Genomic DNA, 19,678 nt, shown 5'->3' with positions numbered 1-19,678 from the left:
TGGAGTGGGTGGAGGCCCACAGCTGTTCTCTGTCAGCGATCCACATTCCGAGTGTGGACAACTTGGAGGCGGATTTTCTCAGCAGGCAATCCTTCCTTCCAGTGGAATGGTCTCTCCATCCCAAGGTGTTCGCAGAGATATGCAGCAAGTGGGGGATGCCGGAGATAGATCCTATGGCGTCCCGTCTCAATACCAAGCTACCCAGGTACGGGTTGAGGTAGAGAGATCCCCAAGTGGATCAAATAGATGCACTAGCAGTGCCCTGGAGGTTCAAACTCGTATATCTTTTTCCTCCATTACCGCTTCTTCCTCGAGTGGTGGCCCGCATCAAGCAGGAGTGGATATCAGTAATCCTGACTGCTCCATCGTGGCCGTGAAGGACGTGGTTCGCGGATCTAGTAGGGATGTCCTCATCTCCTCCGTGTAAGTTACCTTGTTGCAGAGACCTGCTGATACAGTGTCCATTTGTTCATCAAAATCTAGATTCTCTGAGGCAGACTGCGTGGAAATTGAACGCTTAGTCTTAGCCAAGAGAGGTTTCTCTGAGAGTGTCATTGATACTCTTATTTGAGGTCGTAAACCAGTTACTCAGCTTATCTACCACAAGATGTGAACGATCTTCTTATTCTGGTGTGAAGAGCATGTTTTTTTCTGGCACAGATTTAAGGTTGCCAGGATCTTATCTTATCTTTTCTCCAGGATGGGCTGGAGAAGGGCTTTTCTGCTAGTTCCCTGAGGGGACAGATTTCACGCCCTGTCGGTTTTATTGCACAAGAGACTGGCTGAGCTTCCAGACTTGCAGTCCTTTAAGGCTCTGATTAGGATCAGACCTATGTTTAGATCTGGGGCTCCTCCTTGGAGCCTAAATCTTGTTCTTCAGGTTTTGCAACAGGTTCCGTTTGAGCCTCTGCATTCCGTTGACCTTTAATTGTTATCTTGGAAGGTTCTCTTTTTATTGCCTCTGCGCGCAGAGTTTCTGAGATCTCTGCTTTGCAATGTGATACTTCTTATCTAATTTTTCATGCAGATAAGGCAGTTTTACATACTAAATTAGGTTTTCTTCCTAAGGTTGTGTCGGAACGCAACATCAATCAGGAGATTGTGGTTCCTTCCTTGTGTCCTAATCCTCCATCGAAGAAATGCTTACTTCAGAATTTGGATGTGGTTCGCGCCTTGAAGTTCTATCTTCAGGCTACTAAGGAGTTTAGAGAATCTTCCTCTTTGTTTGTCTATTCTTGGAAGCGTAAGGGGCAGAAGGCTACTTCGACTTCCCTATCTCTTTGGTTAAGGAGTGTCATCCGCTTAGCTTATGAGACAGCGGCACATCGTCCTTCTGAGAGGATAGCAGCTCATTCCACTAGAGCAGTGGCTCCCTCTTGGGCCTTTAAGAACCTGGTCCTCCTTACATACTTTTTAAATTTTTTTACAAGTTTGATGTTTTTGCTTCGGCTGAAGCAGCTTTCGGGGAGAAATGTTTTGCAGCTTGTGGTGCCCTCAGAATAGGGTCCGCCTCTTCCTTTTTGTTCCCTCCCGTTATTCATTCAGTGTCCTCTGGAGCTTGGGTATAGTTTTCCCAACAGTAAGGAATGAAGGCAAACATAATTTATGCTTACCAGATAAATTCCTTTCCTTCCGGATATGCAGAGTCCACGGCCCCCACACGTTTTTTCTTGCCTATGTGCGGTCCCCTATTTATTTTATTCTTCTGGCACCATTTATACCCTAATGTCTCTCCTACTTTTCCTTGTTCCTTTGAGCAGAATGACTGGGGTAATGAGGAAGTTAAAGGGATATTTAATCCTTTGGCTGGGGTGTTTTTGCCGCATCCCTGGTGGCCATGTGTTGTTTTTCCCAACAGTAAGGAATGAAGCTGTGGACTCTCCCTATCCGTAAGGAAAGGAATTTATCTGGTATGCATAAATTATGTTTTTCCCATAACAGTTGATGGCAGGACCATTATTACCCTGCTTTCCATTTCTTACTTGAGGTATGTTCCATCCCTATTTTTGCATATTATAGATTTGAGGGGTATACTGTAGTTTTACTATTGTACTTTGACAGATTAACATGTTTTCTGAAACCAATGGTGCCTATGTATATTGATGTACCACTGTATTTAGTGTATGTTGTACTGGACATGCTGCTTAACGCAATATGCAGAACCCTATAGAGTATCCTGTTAATATAATTTTAATATAAGAGTTAAATATATATTATGCATTATTTAATGGTTGTAGGGGTTTTCCAGGATATCTGTCACGAAATGATATTGCATACCCCATAAGGCATGTAGCTAGTGGCTCCTGAAATTATTGCATTATTAAACTGTACCATGTAAATGCTGCCATGTGAGCTTATTTTTATATTTGTAAAACTACAACATTAGTCTGTTTTCCTTTTGAAAATTAGATGTAGTTGAAAATCTTCCCTAACTATATTTTTTTTTGTTACACTCTGTGTACAGGGACTTCTTGATCTGAAGAGCAGGTTTGACCGGTTTCTCCAGGAATCCTTCAGCAACGACCGTCTTTTTAAGCAAACTATTGCTGGTGACTTTGAGTATTTTCTTAACCTTAACTCCAGGTCTCCAGAGTATCTTTCCTTATTTATTGATGACAAGTTAAAAAAAGGAGTCAAAGGAGTAAGTATTAGTATCCTGTGTTAATGTTATCTGTATTACCCGCATGAACTAGCAGTCTCCTGTTGTGAAAATCAAATAAAAAATCATGTGATAAGAGGCTGTCTGTAGTGGCTTAGAAACAGGCAGAAATTTAGAGGTTTAAATGTTATAAAGTATATTAATATAACAATGTTGGTTGTCTTACTTTTTTTTTTTTAATCAAATTTTTTATTGAGGTTTCAAGGAATAATAAGAAACAAAATAGGAAAACACAGCAGGGTTACAACTTTGTTATATGCACCAACAAGTGCCAAAATATAAACAGTTTAGTCAGTTATGAATCGACATATTTTGTAGGCTTATGTACAAATATGAGTCAAAATAGTAGTTGATACAATTAGAGATGAACCCCGTGTTTGTAGATAGAACCTCTTTTTCTTTTAAGGGGTGATGGGGAAAGGAGGATCAGTGGTCCAAAGCCACTCGTATATAAGTGTAAAAAAAAAAGGGGGGAGGGTAGTTAAAGTGATGTGGCTTCTAATTGGGCTAGTGAATATGCTATGATATGGCAGGGGTACTGAGTATGATTAACTAGTGGGGGGGCAGTATAGGGCTATTAAATAAAAAATTGACATGGCATCATGGTGGGGAGGGAGGGAGAGAAGAAAAATTTATAGTACACATTTCCAATAGAGGATGGGATGGGCAGAGAAAGGTCTGTTAGGCATGAGAATTAAAACACATGTGCATTGATCATTAAGCAGAGTAGGTTATAGACATGATACAGTTTTATGCATAGACATAAGATAGGGTACTCAAGCAGTATTGGCGTTGGTAAAGAGCCTAATTAGTCATTATAAGTACTTATACCATGGAATAATCATACACCAAAAACAAGCAATGGCGAAGGTCCCAGCTCCCATATGCATTAACCCCCAAAACATTAAAGGATCATATTAAGTGAAATGCCTATCAACTCATATCTCAAGATTATTTCCATAATGCTGCTCTATGTTGAGACTGCCTCCTATATCTCTTGCGTGGTGCCAGGAATAATTAAGCTATATGATCTCCAAAAAGGTGAGAGGGATGTATACATGGCAGTAGTATCTAGTATAATCAATTCTGACCTATAACCCATCTCTACTGTATAATAACATATGCCCCCACAGTGGACTAAGCAGGAATATCCTAATAAAGTCTGAGTTATGACTGTATGAGGGATTATGCCGGAGTTTAACTGGACAGTGTCCGCATGGGTAATAAACTGAGAGCAAAAGGCAAAATAGAGCAATGTCCCGTGAGTATATATATATAGGGCCTCAGAGGCAGGAAAGGCCCAGGAACATATAGGCATGAACTAGTGAAGGTAAAAGAAAAAGAAGGCAAGGGGCAAAAATGTCCCAAAATAAAACCGGAATGTTCACTTCTTTGTTTAGGGGAAGTTCATATGATTAATTAACCTATGCCTCTCTTAGGTGGCCTGTCCGTGTCTTGCCAGCGATTAATGAGAGAGTTAGCTGCCGTATTAGGTGACCATAATTTCAGCCTCTTTTCTCTGCTAGCTCGTCGTCTGCTACTCGAGTGTATATACACAAGGCCCAGTTTCTTCCTTGAAGCGGTGTAAATACCCCATAGCTCAATCGGATCAGTCCAGGAATCGGTAAGGGGGGGATCAGTGGCCTGTTCTATCTGGAAGACTTGAGAGCAACGGGCCGCTCCGATATTATAGATGGCCTCAGTGACGGTTGCCTGTCGGGTGCTTTCCGGTTTCCCCCGACTGCTATTACTCCGTGGATAGCTGGTAGTTTGAGTAAGAGAGGGCTGGCTGGCTTCACTCCGGTACACTATGTACTCCTGTGCAGGGATGTCCGCCCGTTGGAAGACTTGCTCCTTTGTTTCAAGGCCAGGTTTGGGATCGCATGTGGGCTTTAGCGATATGTGCTGCTTACTTGGGTTATATGCCTTCTGCTGGGTAGTGATATCCGACTCTTCAGGTTGGTCAGCTGGCTCGTGTGCTGCCTCTCCCATGGCGGCATGTAAGGTGCGATGTAGTTCCTCAAAGTTGAGGAGCATCCGTAATTCCAGCTCCTCAAGGATCGCCTGCATCTGTCTATTTATACCCTTCTCCATATCAAGATATAGTGCTGTAGAAAATGACAGTTTTCACTAGCGTAGATCTGCTTAACCCGGCTGCTAGCAGGCCGGGGGGGGTGGCTGAGTGTGAGAGGAGTATGAGGCCACAGTCGTCGCTCTCTAGAGACACAAGTTGTTCCTTTCAGCCGATGTAAACAGGGCTATATTTAGCATGAAAAAGATCCTCATTTACTGCCCTTTTAATTTCAGAAGTTATATGTAGTTATGGCTATTTAGGGCCGAGATGAGCAAGATTTTCTGAAATTATAGAGAGCTTCTCCATTTTGCGACTTCTCATGGTTGTGCTTAGGACACGCCCCTCGGTTGTCTTACTTTTTAAACAATAACCATTTTGGTATTGACTGTCCCTTTAAGTTGGATTTCTGAGCTTGACCTAAAAAGTGCAGAATTAACATACATAAGTTTTTGTTAATAACCAGATTTGGGGATCTGTTTGATTTCTGAGACATTATACATTGGTACTAGGAAAGCTGAGAGCTAACAAGGAAAAGGAGGAGCAATAGGGGAAAGTGGGTATATATTAGATATGTGCATTTGTGCACATTGGGTGCTAGGAAGGCAGCCGCAAGCCACTTTCAGCTCTTTTTAGAGACATATTATTCTTGTAAAAAGTCCAGCACACTGAGATCTTTGCAAATCCAGATTGCAGTGTGTTGCACTTTCACAAGATTAAATCCGGCTGCAAAAACAGCTGAATACAGCTTGCTGCCACAAATGTGTGTGTATGTATATATATATATATATATATTTCTCTTGTTAAGTGTATCCAGTCCACGGATCATCCATTACTTATGGGATATTAACTCCTCCCCAACAGGAAGTGCAAGAGGATTCACCCAGCAGAGCTGCTATATAGCTCCTCCCCTAACTGCCATTACCAGTCATTCTCTTGCACCCAACGAATAGATAGGATGTGTGAGAGGACTGTGGTGATTATACTTAGTTTCATACCTTCAATCAAAAGTTTGTTATTTTATAATAGCACCGGAGTGTGTTATTCCTTCTCTGGTAGAATTTGAAGAAGAATCTACCTGAGTTTTTCTATGATTTTAGCCGGAGTAGTTAAGATCATATTGCTGTTTCTCGGCCATCTGAGGAGAGGTAAACTTCAGATCAGGGGACAGCGGGCAGATTAATCTGCAAAGAGGTATGTAGCAGCTTATTATTTTCTGACAATGGAATTGATGAGAAAATTCTGCCATACCGATATAATGTAAACTCAGCCTTAAATGCAGTAGCAGCAACTGGTATCAGGCTGTCATGTATGTATATTTTACACTTCAGTATTCTTGGGAATGGCACTTCACTGGAATTATACTGTATGCATAAAACTTTAGCCTAATTTGCAGGGACTAGCAACAGGCTTTTTAATAACACTCAATTTATTAATGTTAAACGTTTTTTGCTGGCATGTAAAATCGTTTAATTTTCTGAGGTACTGGGTGAAAAAATGTTTTGGGCACTATTTTTTTCCACTTGGCAGTCGTTTTATTTAATTTATGACAGTTTACTGATCTCTCTCACTCACAGCAGAGCTGTGAGATTGTAGTTGACTGTGATAAAAAAACGTTTATTTCTGTATTTTTTTTTATTATTTTTTTCTGCTATCAGGGTTAGCTTTGCTAATGGGAGCAATCCTTTGCTAAAATTGTGTTTTTTACAAAGATTTGATGCTATAACTTTTCAGTTTATTAATTTTCAACTGTCATAACTTTTTCTGTGCTTCTTATAGGCACAGTACGTTTTCATATTATAGTAAATTACTTGAAAAGTATTTCCAAGTTGCTAGTTTATTTGCTAGTGTGTTAAACATGTCTGATTCAGAGGAAGATATCTGTGCTAAAGCCAAAGTGGAGCCCAATAGAAATTTATGTACTAACTGTATTGATGCTACTTTAAATAAAAGTCAATCTGTACAAATTGAACATATTTCACCAAACAACGAGGGGAGAGTTATGCCGACTAACTCGCCTCACGTGTCAGTACCTGCATCTCCCGCTCGGGAGGTGCGTGATATTGTAGCGCCGAGTACATCTGGGCGGCCATTACAAATCACATTACAGGATATGGCTACTGTTATGACTGAAGTTTTGGCTAAATTACCAGAACTAAGAGGTAAGCGTGATCACTCTGGGGTGAGAACAGAGTGCGCTGATAATATTAGGGCCATGTCAGACACTGCGTCACAATTTGCAGAACATGAGGACGGAGAGCTTCATTCTGCGGGTGACGGTTCTGATCCAAACAAACTGGATTCAGATATTTCAAATTTTAAATTTAAGCTGGAAAACCTCCGTGTATTACTAGGGGAGGTGTTAGCGGCTCTGAATGATTGTAACACAGTTGCAATACCAGAGAAAATGTGTAGGTTGGATAAATATTTTGCGGTACCGGCGAGTACTGACGTTTTTCCTATACCTAAGAGACTTACTGAAATTGTTACTAAGGAGTGGGATAGACCCGGTGTGCCGTTCTCACCCCCTCCGATATTTAGAAAGATGTTTCCAATAGACGCCACCACACGGGACTTATGGCAAACGGTCCCTAAGGTGGAGGGAGCAGTTTCTACTTTAGCTAAGCGTACCACTATCCCGGTGGAGGATAGCTGTGCCTTTTCAGATCCAATGGATAAAAAGTTAGAGGGTTACCTTAAGAAAATGTTTGTTCAACAAGGTGTTATATTGCAACCTCTTGCATGCATTGCGCCTGTCACGGCTGCAGCAGCATTTTGGTTTGAGTCTCTGGAAGAGACACTTGAATCAGCTCCATTAGATGAGATTACACACAAGCTTAAAGCCCTTAAGTTAGCTAACTCATTTATTTCAGATGCCGTAGTACATTTAACTAAACTTACGGCTAAGAATTCCGGATTCGCCATTCAGGCACGCAGAGCACTGTGGCTAAAATCCTGGTCAGCTGACGTTACTTCTAAATCTAAATTGCTTAATATACCTTTCAAAGGGCAGACCTTATTCGGGCCCGGGTTGAAAGAAATTATCGCTGACATTACAGGAGGTAAAGGCCATGCCCTGCCTCAAGACAGAGCCAAACCTAAGGCTAGACAGTCTAATTTTCGTTCCTTTCGTAATTTCAAAGCAGGAGCAGCATCAACTTTCTCTGCACCAAAACAGGAAGGAGCTGTTGCTCGCTACAGACAAGGCTGGAGACCTAACCAGTCCTGGAACAAGGGCAAGCAGGCCAGGAAACCTGCTGCTGCCCCTAAGATAGCATGAATCGAGGGCCCCCGATCCGGGAACGGATCTAGTGGGGGGCAGACTTTCTCTCTTCGCCCAGGCTTGGGCAAGAGATGTCCAGGATCCCTGGGCGTTAGAGATCATATCTCAGGGATACCTTCTAGACTTCAAATTCTCTCCCCCAAGAGGGAGATTTCATCTGTCAAGGTTGTCAACAAACCAAATAAAGAAAGAGGCGTTTCTACGCTGCGTACAAGATCTTTTATTAATGGGAGTGATCCATCCGGTTCCGCGGTCGGAACAAGGACAAGGGTTTTACTCAAATCTGTTTGTGGTTCCCAAAAAAGAGGGAACTTTCAGGCCAATCTTGGATTTAAAGATCCTAAACAAATTCCTAAGAGTTCCATCGTTCAAAATGGAAACTATTCGGACAATTTTACCCATGATCCAAAAGGGTCAGTACATGACCACAGTGGATTTAAAGGATGCTTACCTTCACATACCGATTCACAAAGATCATTACCGGTATCTAAGGTTTGCCTTTCTAGACAGGCATTACCAGTTTGTAGCTCTTCCATTCGGATTGGCTACAGCTCCGAGAATCTTCACAAAGGTTCTGGGTGCTCTTCTGGCGGTACTAAGACCGCGAGGAATTGCGGTAGCTCCTTACCTAGACGACATTCTGATACAAGCTTCAAGCTTTCAAACTGCCAAGTCTCATACAGAGTTAGTACTGGCATTTCTAAGGTCGCATGGATGGAAGGTGAACGAAAAGAAGAGTTCTCTCTTTCCACTCACAAGAGTTCCCTTCTTGGGGACTCTTATAGATTCTGTAGAAATGAAGATTTACCTGACAGAAGACATGTTAACAAAGCTTCAAAATGCATGCCGTGTCCTTCATTCCATTCAACACCCGTCAGTAGTTCAATGCATGGAGGTGATCGGCTTAATGGTAGCAGCAATGGATATAGTACCCTTTGCACGTCTACATCTCAGACCGCTGCAATTGTGCATGCTAAGTCAGTGGAATGGGGATTACTCAGACTTGTCCCCTACTCTGAATCTGAATCAAGAGACCAGAAATTCTCTTCTATGGTGGCTTTCTCGGCCACATCTGTCCAGGGGGATGCCATTCAGCAGGCCGGACTGGACAATTGTAACAGATGCCAGCCTACTAGGTTGGGGCGCTGTCTGGAATTCTCTGAAGGCTCAGGGACAATGGAATCAGGAGGAGAGTCTCCTACCAATAAACATTCTGGAATTGAGAGCAGTTCTCAATGCCCTTCTGGCTTGGCCCCAGTTAACAACTCGGGGGTTCATCAGGTTTCAGTCGGACAACATCACGACTGTAGCTTACATCAACCATCAGGGAGGGACAAGAAGCTCCCTAGCAATGATGGAAGTATCAAAGATAATTCGCTGGGCAGAGTCTCACTCTTGCCACCTGTCAGCAATCCACATCCCGGGAGTGGAGAACTGGGAGGCGGATTTCTTAAGTCGTCAGACTTTTCATCCGGGGGAGTGGGAACTTCATCCGGAGGTCTTTGCCCAAATACTTTGACGTTGGGGCAAACCAGAGATAGATCTCATGGCGTCTCGACAGAACGCCAAGCTTCCTCGTTACGGGTCCAGATCCAGGGATCCGGGAGCGGTTCCGATAGATGCTTTGACAGCACCTTGGACCTTCGGGATGGCTTATGTGTTTCCACCCTTCCCGATGCTTCCTCGATTGATTGCCAGAATCAAACAGGAGAGAGCATCAGTGATTCTAATAACGCCTGCATGGCCACGCAGGACTTGGTATGCAGATCTAGTGGACATGTCATCCTGTCCACCTTGGTCGCTACCTCTGAAACAGGACCTTCTGATCCAGGGTCCCTTCAAACATCAAAATCTAATTTCTCTGAAGCTGACTGCTTGGAAATTGAACGCTTGATTTTATCAAAACGTGGTTTTTCTGAGTCAGTTATTGATACCTTAATACAGGCTAGGAAGCCTGTTACCAGAAAGATTTACCATAAGATATGGCGCAAATACTTATATTGGTGCGAATCCAAGAGTTACTCATGGAGTAAGGTTAGGATTCCGAGGATATTGTCTTTTCTACAAGAAGGTTTAGAAAAGGGTTTATCCGCTAGTTCCTTAAAGGGACAGATTTCAGCTCTGTCCATTCTTTTACACAAACGTCTGTCAAGTTCCGGACGTTCAAGCTTTTTGTCAGGCTTTAGCTAGGATCAAGCCTGTGTTTAAAACTGTTGCTCCACCATGGAGTTTGAACTTAGTTCTTAATGTTTTACAGGGGGTTCCGTTTGAACCCCTTCATTCCATTGATATCAAGTTGTTATCTTGGAAAGTTCTGTTTTTAATGGCGATTTCCTCGGCTCGAAGAGTCTCTGAGTTATCTGCCTTACATTGTGATTCTCCTTATCTGATTTTTCATTCAGACAAGGTAGTTCTGCGTACTAAACCTGGGTTCCTACCTAAGGTGGTCACTAACAGGAATATCAATCAAGAGATTGTGGTTACATCTTTGTGTCCTAATCCTTCTTCGAAAAAGGAACGTCTGCTACACAATCTAGATGTAGTCCGTGCCCTGAAATTTTATCTACAGGCAACTAAGGATTTTCGACAAACGTCTTCCCTGTTTGTCGTTTATTCTGGTCAGAGGAGAGGTCAAAAAGCTTCGGCTACCTCTCTCTCCTTTTGGCTTCGTTGCATAATACGGTTAGCCTATGAGACTGCTGGACAGCAGCCTCCTGAAAGAATTACAGCACATTCTACTAGAGCTGTGGCTTCCACTTGGGCCTTTAAGAATGAGGCTTCTGTTGAACAGATTTGCAAGGCTGCAACTTGGTCTTCTCTTCATACTTTTTCCAAATTTTACAAATTTGACACTTTTGCTTCTTCGGAGGCTGTTTTTGGGAGAAAGGTTCTTCAGGCAGTGGTTCCTTCCGTATAAAGAGCCTGCCTGTCCCTCCCGTCATCCGTGTACTTTAGCTTTGGTATTGGTATCCCATAAGTAATGGATGATCCGTGGACTGGATACACTTAACAAGAGAAAACATAATTTATGCTTACCTGATAAATTTATTTCTCTTGTAGTGTATCCAGTCCACGGCCCGCCCTGTCACTTTAAGGCAGGTAATTTTTCCATTAAACTACAGTCACCACTGTACCCTATGGTTTTCCTTTCTCTGCATGTTTTCGGTCGAATGACTGGTAATGGCAGTTAGGGGAGGAGCTATATAGCAGCTCTGCTGGGTGAATCCTCTTGCACTTCCTGTTGGGGAGGAGTTAATATCCCATAAGTAATGGATGATCCGTGGACTGGATACACTACAAGAGAAATAAATTTATCAGGTAAGCATAAATTATGTTTTATATCAGACATGTAATTGTTTCTTGGTTTTTCTAAAAGTATTAAGACATTTAGTTTTCTGGCAATTATGTATTAGGCAATGTGCATGACAAATTTTCCATTGGGTAGTGTTAAAATGCAAGACACAAAGATCTGTGCAAATCTAGATCTTTTCACGTTGCACTTTCACACTAATAAATCGTTCTGAAATTAGCCAAATGCCGCTACATACTGCCATATTAATTTGTCTAATTATAAATGCATGCACATTTCTATTATGTATGTGTATTTTTATATACATCTAATTCACACAGAATTATTTTCTGTACTTGTTCAGTTGAATGATTATCTATTTCACTGTAGGCACAAATAAAGAACTATTAGAACTTCATTTTAAACTTTTGGTTTGTCCTCCATATATTTTCTGCCAGGGTAGTGTTATTAAGCTCATTCTGTGTTGTTGTTTTTATTTTTTTTCATTAACTTTTTTTGTTTCTTTCTCACAAGCTGACAGAACAAGAAGTTGAGTCTATTTTAGATAAAGCGATGGTCCTCTTTAGATTCATGCAAGAAAAAGATGTGTTTGAACGTTACTATAAACAACATTTAGCCAGAAGATTGCTCACAAACAAAAGTGTATCAGATGACTCTGAAAAAAATATGATCTCCAAACTTAAGGTAAGGTGCCATAAACTTTGCATTCTGATCAAATCTGTCTCATCCTCTCCTTAGTTTTCCTTCCATTTTTTTGTTTCCCCACTTTATTCTTCTCCCCTCATATTTTTCTTTCCTATATTTTTCACCATAATAAGTAGATTCTCACTCAATTACTATTTTGTAGTACATATGCTAAAATAAAACTTTTTAAAATGCGTATGTTAAACCTGTGTTTTGTGTTCCTTCCTAACAAATTAAACTAAGCTTACTAAGTATTAGATTTTCTTTGTGACCAGTTTTGGAGTTTGTTTTTAAATGTTGTAGTTGAAGAAATGTCAGAAGCAACTGTGTATATAAGCAGTTGGTGCTTTCAAGTACATTCCATGATACCTTCTAAACCACTGGTTCTCAAATCCAGTCCTCAGGACCCTTAACAGGCCAGAGTTTCATTATATCTTATTATAACTAGAGCACAGGTGAAATAATCATCTGATGGATGAGAGCAGGTTAGTAACCATGATAACTGATCAGCTGATTATTTCATCTGTACTCTAGTTAAGATATGAATATCTGGCCTGTTAAGGGTCCTGAGGACTGGAGTTGAGAAACACTGTTCTAAACTAATTGAAATCCAAAACAGGAAATATATGGTGATGTAAGCATGAAATGTTCCTAGACTTAATTGTTGATCTATTTTTAAAGCATTACATGTAGGCAATTAACAGATGTGTAAAAAATAATGGACAGTGCTAACTTTTTGCATCACGTTTAAAGGGACAGTCTACTCTAGATTTTTTTTATTGTTTAAAAAGATACATAATCCCTTTATTATCTATCACTCCTGGTAATTACTCTTCCTTACCACTAGGAGGAGGCTAAGATTTCCAAACTCCAAGAGCTCTATAAAACCCCTTCCACCTCATATGTCCCTCAGTCTTTACTTTGCCTCCGCTGGAAGTGGTTGAAGTTTCTGCTTTTTCTTTGGCCTTTTGTTTGAAACTCTTGATTCACAAGGCTTACTTTGGAGGCAGGTCAGCCTCCACCGCAACGGATTACTGCTCATTCTATTAGGTCAGTTGCCACTTTCAATTGACCTAATTTGCAAAGCAGCTACTTGGTCTTTTTTGCATACTTTTGCAAAATTCTACCATTTTGATGTTTTTGCTTCTTCTGCGCAACCTGTTTGATTTTTGTACATATTTACATATAAAAATCAGATGTATATTTTAAATGTGTGTCTTTGTGTGATTATTTTTAAAATGTATCTATTAAATGTTAATTTTTATTTTATTCAAGCTTTGCGCTCCTACCAATAAAAGTCTTGAACTATCTTGCTCATATATAAGAGCTTTCAGGAATGTGAGTGCTGTCAAGGTGTTCCAAATATCAGTTTTCTACTGATTATAGTTTGTTGATCCGATCAGTGACTCATGGCAGGAGAGCGAACAGAGGAAAATATGTATGCTAGACTGAAATTCCAAGGTACCGCCGAATTGTCCACTCCTGGGATGTGGATTGCAGAAAGACAACAGTTGGTCTAAAAGTCCCCTCTTTCTTGGGAACCACAAACAGATTTGAATAAAATCCCAGACCTTGTTCCTGCGGAGGAACTGGAACTATAACTCCCAGGGCAAAAAGATCCTTGATACAATTTAAGAACGCCTCTCTCTCTATCTGGTCTACAGATAATCTTGAAAGTAGAAACCTGCCTCTGGGAGGAAAAGTCTTGAATTCTATCTTGTACCCCTGAGATACAATTTCCACGGCCCACAGGTCTGGGACATCTCATATCCAAGCCTGAGCAAATTGAGGAAGCCTGCCCTCTACAAGACTGACCAGACTTCCAGGAAGACTTGGATAGTTCCTGTTTGGAAAAGGAAGTGGAGGGTTTACCTCTAAAGTTACGAAAGGAACAAAAATTACTCTGATGCCCTTTCTACTTATTCTTCTTATCCTGAGGAAGAAAATATCCCTTTCCTCCTGTGATATCTGAAATAATTTCAGCCACACCAGGCCCAAACAAGGTCTTAGGGAATAGCTAATAACTTAGACAAAACATCCGCAGACCAGGATTTTAACCAAAGGACTCAGCGAGCTAGAACCGCAAAACCAGACATATTTGCTCCCAGTTTAATAACCTGTAAGGAAGCATCCAAAATAAAGGAATTGGCTAACCTTAAGAGCCTTAATCCTGTCCTGGATCTCCTCAAGAGGAGTATCTGTCTGAATAGAATCAGACAAAGCATCAAACCAGTAAGCTGCAGCGCTAGTAACAGTAGCAATACACACCGTAGGCTGCCATTAAAGACCTTGGTGAACATACATTTTCTTTAATAAGGCCTGCAATTTCTTATTTATTGGATCCTTAAAAGAACTATCCTCTATGGGAATAGTGGTCCTCTTAGCCAAGTGGAAATAGCTCCTTCAATCCTAGGAACCCTTTGCCTCGACTCCTTAAAGGGACAGCCAACACCAGAATTTTTGTTTTAAAAGATAGATAATCCCTTAATTACCAATTCCCCAGTTTTGCATAACCAACACAGTTATAATTATACATGTTTTACCTCTGTATTATCTTGTATCTAAGCCTCAGCAGACTGCCCCCTTATTTCAGTTCTTTTGACAGACTTGCATTTTAGCCAATCAGAGCTGTCTCCATGGTAAATTCACATGCATAAGCTCAATGTTATCTATATGAAACACGTGAACTAATGCCCTCTAGTGGTGAAAAACTATCAAAATGCATTTAGATTAGAGGCGGCCTTCAAGGTCTAAGAAATTAGCATATGAACCTCCTCAGTTTAGCTTTCAACTAAGAATACCAAGAGAACAAAGCAAAATTGGTGATAAAAGTAAATTGGAAAGTTGTTTAAAATTACATGCCCTATTCGAAGCATGAGTTTTTTTTGGACTTGACTGTCCCTTTAATAGTCATCTATAGGAAACATTTTCTTAAAAATAGGAGATGGTGAAAAAGGAATACCAGGTCTCTCCCACTCCTGTGCAATAATCTCGGAAGCACGGTCTGGAACAGGAAAAACCTCCACCGCAGAAGGAACATCAAAATACTTGTTCAGCTTACTAGACCTCTTAGGGTTAACAACGATAGTAGTATCGGAGTCATCCAAGGTAGCCAAAGCCTCCTGAAGTAACAAGCGGAGGTGTTCCACCTTAAATCTGAAGGACACAACTTCAGCATCAGTAGAAGGAATTATACTGCCTGAATCCGAAATTTCACCCTCAGATGCACAAGAATCAGACTTCTGAGAGGAAAGACTTTGATTAGCCACCTCAGGATCAGAAACCTTACTTACTTTTTCTTTAAATTTCCTTTTGCGTTTTCCTTGCAGCATAGGAAAAGCAGACAGCGCCTCAGATACCGCAGAAGATACCTAGGCAGCAATATCTTACAAAGTTACTCCAGGCGGAGCATGAGAGGAAACGCAGCGCAATGCTTGTGCAGATGAATAGGATTGGGACGCTTGAGGAGAAAGCTGCGGCACATCTGAAACAGGAGGCTCCTGAACAGCATCTGCCTTAGCTAATGATGGCTCAGAATCAAAAAGTCTATTTCTATAATCTAAAGTTCTTTCAATACATGAAGAACAAAAAGGTACTGGGGTTTCCACCTGGGCATCAAAACATAAGCTACAGGTAACATCCTGCACAGCCTCCTGATCCATAACACAAAAAAAAAACTAACTTTTTTTTTTTTTAAGAGTTTTTTTATCTTTTAACAAAGGATATAATTCAGAACCAAAAAAAACGTTCTTAAATAAATGTTCCCCTTAAATTTACCATATCAAGAAAACATACCCCAGGTACTGAGGTGCCCTACCTGTCCTGCAACCCACAGCAAACTGAGGTAAAAACAATCCGGTTTACAATCCGGATTTTCAGAGAAGCAAAAACAGAAAAAAGCCTTCTAAACAGCAGAGCATCAGAAATATGCGCACCTCACTCTTACAGGAAGTGAAAAAAAGCGCCAAAAAAACTGACATCAAAGAATAAGGATCTCCCTAAAAGGGGCGGTCCTACAGCAAGCAAAAAAGCCTTTTTTTAATAACAAAAAACTTTCTTTAAAACAGGCTTAAAAACAAACAATAAAACCTCCCCCAAGAAAGTACGTAATCCGTTACTAAAAACGGATCCTCGCTGAGCCATCAATAAAATAAATAACTCCTCACACTAACAGTGCCTTCAAAAATTGCCATAAAAACCTGCACCCTGACAGGAATAATAAAAAAATTCCCCCTGCAGCGTTTCAGCTAAATAAGTGCCAAATTTTTCCATGCTACATAGAAAAATAAAATTGTCACTTACCTTAATATTCATCTGTCCGGCAGCAGGACAGCTCACCTGGTTTGAGAGGATGCCTTCCCTCACATGGACCTGTGGAAATACAGAAAGGCTGAGTAAACCTACTCAGGCTATCTAAATAGGGCAGCAAAATGTTTGGGAAAACGCAGTGAGGATTGTACCCCACAAGTTCCCAATTGCTTTAAAGCCACCACTGCCCTACTGAAGAGACTGACATGGGCTAAGGCTAGACCCTTTTGATAGATCAGAGCTAACCTACTCTGCTTTAAAATAACATCATCTTGATTGTAGATCAGACACCAAAACTTCACCTCCTCCTTGCACCGCAGGCAAAGAGAATGACTGGGGATTATGGGTAAGGGAAGTGACATATATAGCAGCTTTGCTGTAGTGCTTTTTGCCTCCTGCTGCTGGCCAGGAGTGATATTCACACTAGTAACTGATTCCGTGGACTCACCATATCTTAGGAAATAAACATAATTTATACTTGCCTGATTAAATAATTTCTTTCATGGGTTTTATTTAAGCACATTTTTTTTTTTTCTGCTCCTTTTTTTTTTCTGCTCCTTTTTTTTTTTTTTTTTGTCTCTTACTCCCCTTTAAACCTCACTGCTTGGTTATATGTTAAACTAAGGTAAGTGTGAGGAGGGAGCGCTCTTGGGGTTTGGGAAACTGCCGCCTCCTAGTGGTAGGATTCCCATATGTAACGGACCATGGACTCTAGCCACCATGAAATAAATGAATTTATCAGGCAAGTTTAAATTATGTTTTGTGTGTGTGTGTGTGTGGGGGGGTGTCTGCTGTTTCTAATTTCCTAGCCCCTTTCACTGGTTGTCCCAGCCTAACCTTCTCAACTGTTCTAAACTGGCAGCTTCTAAGTAAGTTTTTAAAATGTTTTATACTGGATTTTTAGATCAGTATCTGTGCACATTCTTATTTATAGTAGTGTCTCACGTGCAGTTATATGAAAATTGGTGTATACTGTCCCTTTAAGCCAAGGTGGCTGGGTAGACGTAGTATGTTGTCTAGAGTGCTAACTCGGTTAAAGAGAATTACATGAATATTTCTTTTTTCTTTTTTTTTCTTTCAGACCGAGTGTGGCTGCCAGTTCACGTCAAAGCTGGAGGGCATGTTCAGAGACATGAGCATTTCAAACACAACTATGGATGAATTCAGACAACATCTACAAACGACTGGGGTTTGTATTAACACCTGTTTGTATACTCAGACATTAAATTCAGTTTTATGCATTGACAATTCTAGTTTGTTTCTGGAACTACACTCCTAAAATACACTTAAAGGAGAAGAATAGTAGTATTTAAATGGGGCTGTTTCCCCAGTGAAACCTGGAAGATGATTGTTACTGTGTCATTTTCAGTCGAAGACTGGTGTCTTTAACGTTTGCAGAAGTGTGTTCTTGCATTATGTCCATATTTGTCCATATTTTCTTTTTTCACTTTTTATAAACACTTAAATATGCAAAAAAAATTGTCTTGGAAGGGAGGGTTATAGTTTTTAGAACACTTTTTGACTTTTGGCAAATATAAATTACACCTAGATGAAGTGGGGTAAGCTAGGTACAGTAGGAAGACTGGAGCATAATTAGTATTGCTACATGATAGATGGAAGGTTCATTTTCATATTTTTTTTCTTACTCTAGTTGGAATAGCTTTACACAAAATAGCAAAAAATAGTACAATTGGATGTATACTTAGAGATCAGGTTATGTGGTGAAAGAGGAACAGAATAGATGAAAGAACGGAAACCAGGTGGAATGATGTGTATTAGGTGGATAACATAGAGGGCTATATGTTATTTAGGATGGAAAGGAAGAGGCATAAATGTTAAAGGAACACTAAAGTCAAAATTAACCTATGAATCGGAGCACACAATTTTAAACATCTTTTCAAGTAACTTTTAATATCTAAATGTGCACAATCTTTTTATATGCACAGTTTCTGATGCACAATCTCCAACTGAGCATGTGCAATAATTTTCAGAATATATACTTGTATGCGTTTTGTGATTGGCCGATGGCTGTAACATGATGCAGTGAGAAAGGAATATAGAACTAACTTTGAAATTTGTCAGAAAAAAAATCTACTACTCATTTGAAATTCAAACTAATTGCTTTTGCAGTGTCTTTTTTTTATTATGCATTTGTTAATTATTTCTCTTGTTAAGTGTATCCAGTCCACGGATCATCCATTACTTATGGAATATATTCTCCTTCCCAACAGGAAGTTGCAAGAGTCCACCCACAGCAAAGCTGCTATATAGCTCCTCCCCTAACTGCCATATTCAGTCATTCTCTTGCAAGCCTCAACATAGATAGGAGGTCGTGAGAGTCTGTGGTGATTTATACTTAGTTTATTCTTCAATCAAAAGTTTGTTTTTTTTAAATGGCACCGGAGTGTGCTGTTTTTCTCAGGCAGTATTTGGAAGAAGAATCTGCCTGCGTTTTTCTATGATCTTAGCAGACGTAACTGAGATCCATTTGCTGTTCTCATACATTCTGAGGAGTGAGGTACTTCAGAGGGGGAATGGCGTGCAGGTTTTCCTGCAGATAAGGTATGTGCAGTAAAATATTTTTCTAGGAATGGAATTGACTAAGAAAATACTGCTGATACCGAAGTAATGTAAGTAAAGCCTTAAATGCAGCGATAGCGACTGGTATCAGGCTTATTAATAGAGATACATACTCTTATAAAAATGTGTTTTAAAACGTTTGCTGGAATGTTTAAGCGTTTTTTAACGTACATTGGTGATAACACTGTAATGTTGGTATAGCCTTAAATGCAGTAAAAGCGACTGGTATCAGGCTTATTAATAGAGATACATACTCTTGTAAAAATGTGTTTTAAAACGTTTGCTGGCATGTTTAATCGTTTTTAACATATGTTTGGTGATAAAACTTATTGGGGCCTAAGTTTTTTCCACATGGCTGGCTTACATTTTGCATAGAAACAGTTAACTGAAGCTTCCCACTGTTGTAATATGAGTGGGAGGGGCCTAATTTAGCGCTTTTTTGCGCAGTTAAAATTACAAAATGAATTATCCAGATTCCCTCATCAGTCCCATGAATACTACAGGACATTTCTAAAGGGCTAAAAAGACTTCCAAAATCGTTTATAGGGAAGGTAATCCACAGCTCTGCTGTGGCAGTTTTGTTGTGTCTGTTTTTAAAAAACGTCTATGTCGTTTTTTTTATCTGTTTTTTTGCATTAAGGGGTTAATCATCCATTTGCAAGTGGGTGCAATGCTCTGTTACCTTATTACATGTACTGTAAAAATTGACAAAATTTGTTTCTCTTAAAGGCACAGTAACGTTTTATATATTTGCTTGTTAACTTGATTTAAAGTGTTTTCCAA

General features: G+C 40.2%; 1 protein-coding gene across 1 annotated transcript in view; it reads left to right on the top strand.

Annotated features, from left to right (window-relative positions):
* CUL3 (cullin 3) overlaps positions 1–17,609 on the top strand; it is a 483,186-nt gene extending 465,577 nt beyond the window's left edge. The window contains exons 7-9 of the mRNA XM_053709974.1: positions 2,465–2,641; positions 11,837–12,007; positions 17,397–17,609. Coding sequence (XP_053565949.1) covers positions 2,465–2,641; positions 11,837–12,007; positions 17,397–17,594 — 546 coding nt within the window. The 3' untranslated portion in view covers positions 17,595–17,609. The remainder of the gene's footprint in view (positions 1–2,464; positions 2,642–11,836; positions 12,008–17,396) is intronic.
* Positions 17,610–19,678: the final 2,069 nt, after the last annotated feature.

This window comes from Bombina bombina, chromosome 4 (assembly GCF_027579735.1).
Source record: "Bombina bombina isolate aBomBom1 chromosome 4, aBomBom1.pri, whole genome shotgun sequence".
Classification (NCBI taxonomy): domain Eukaryota; kingdom Metazoa; phylum Chordata; class Amphibia; order Anura; family Bombinatoridae; genus Bombina; species Bombina bombina.
The sequence above is the reverse complement of the archived record's forward strand: the minus strand, read 5'-3'. Positions and strand labels throughout refer to the sequence as shown.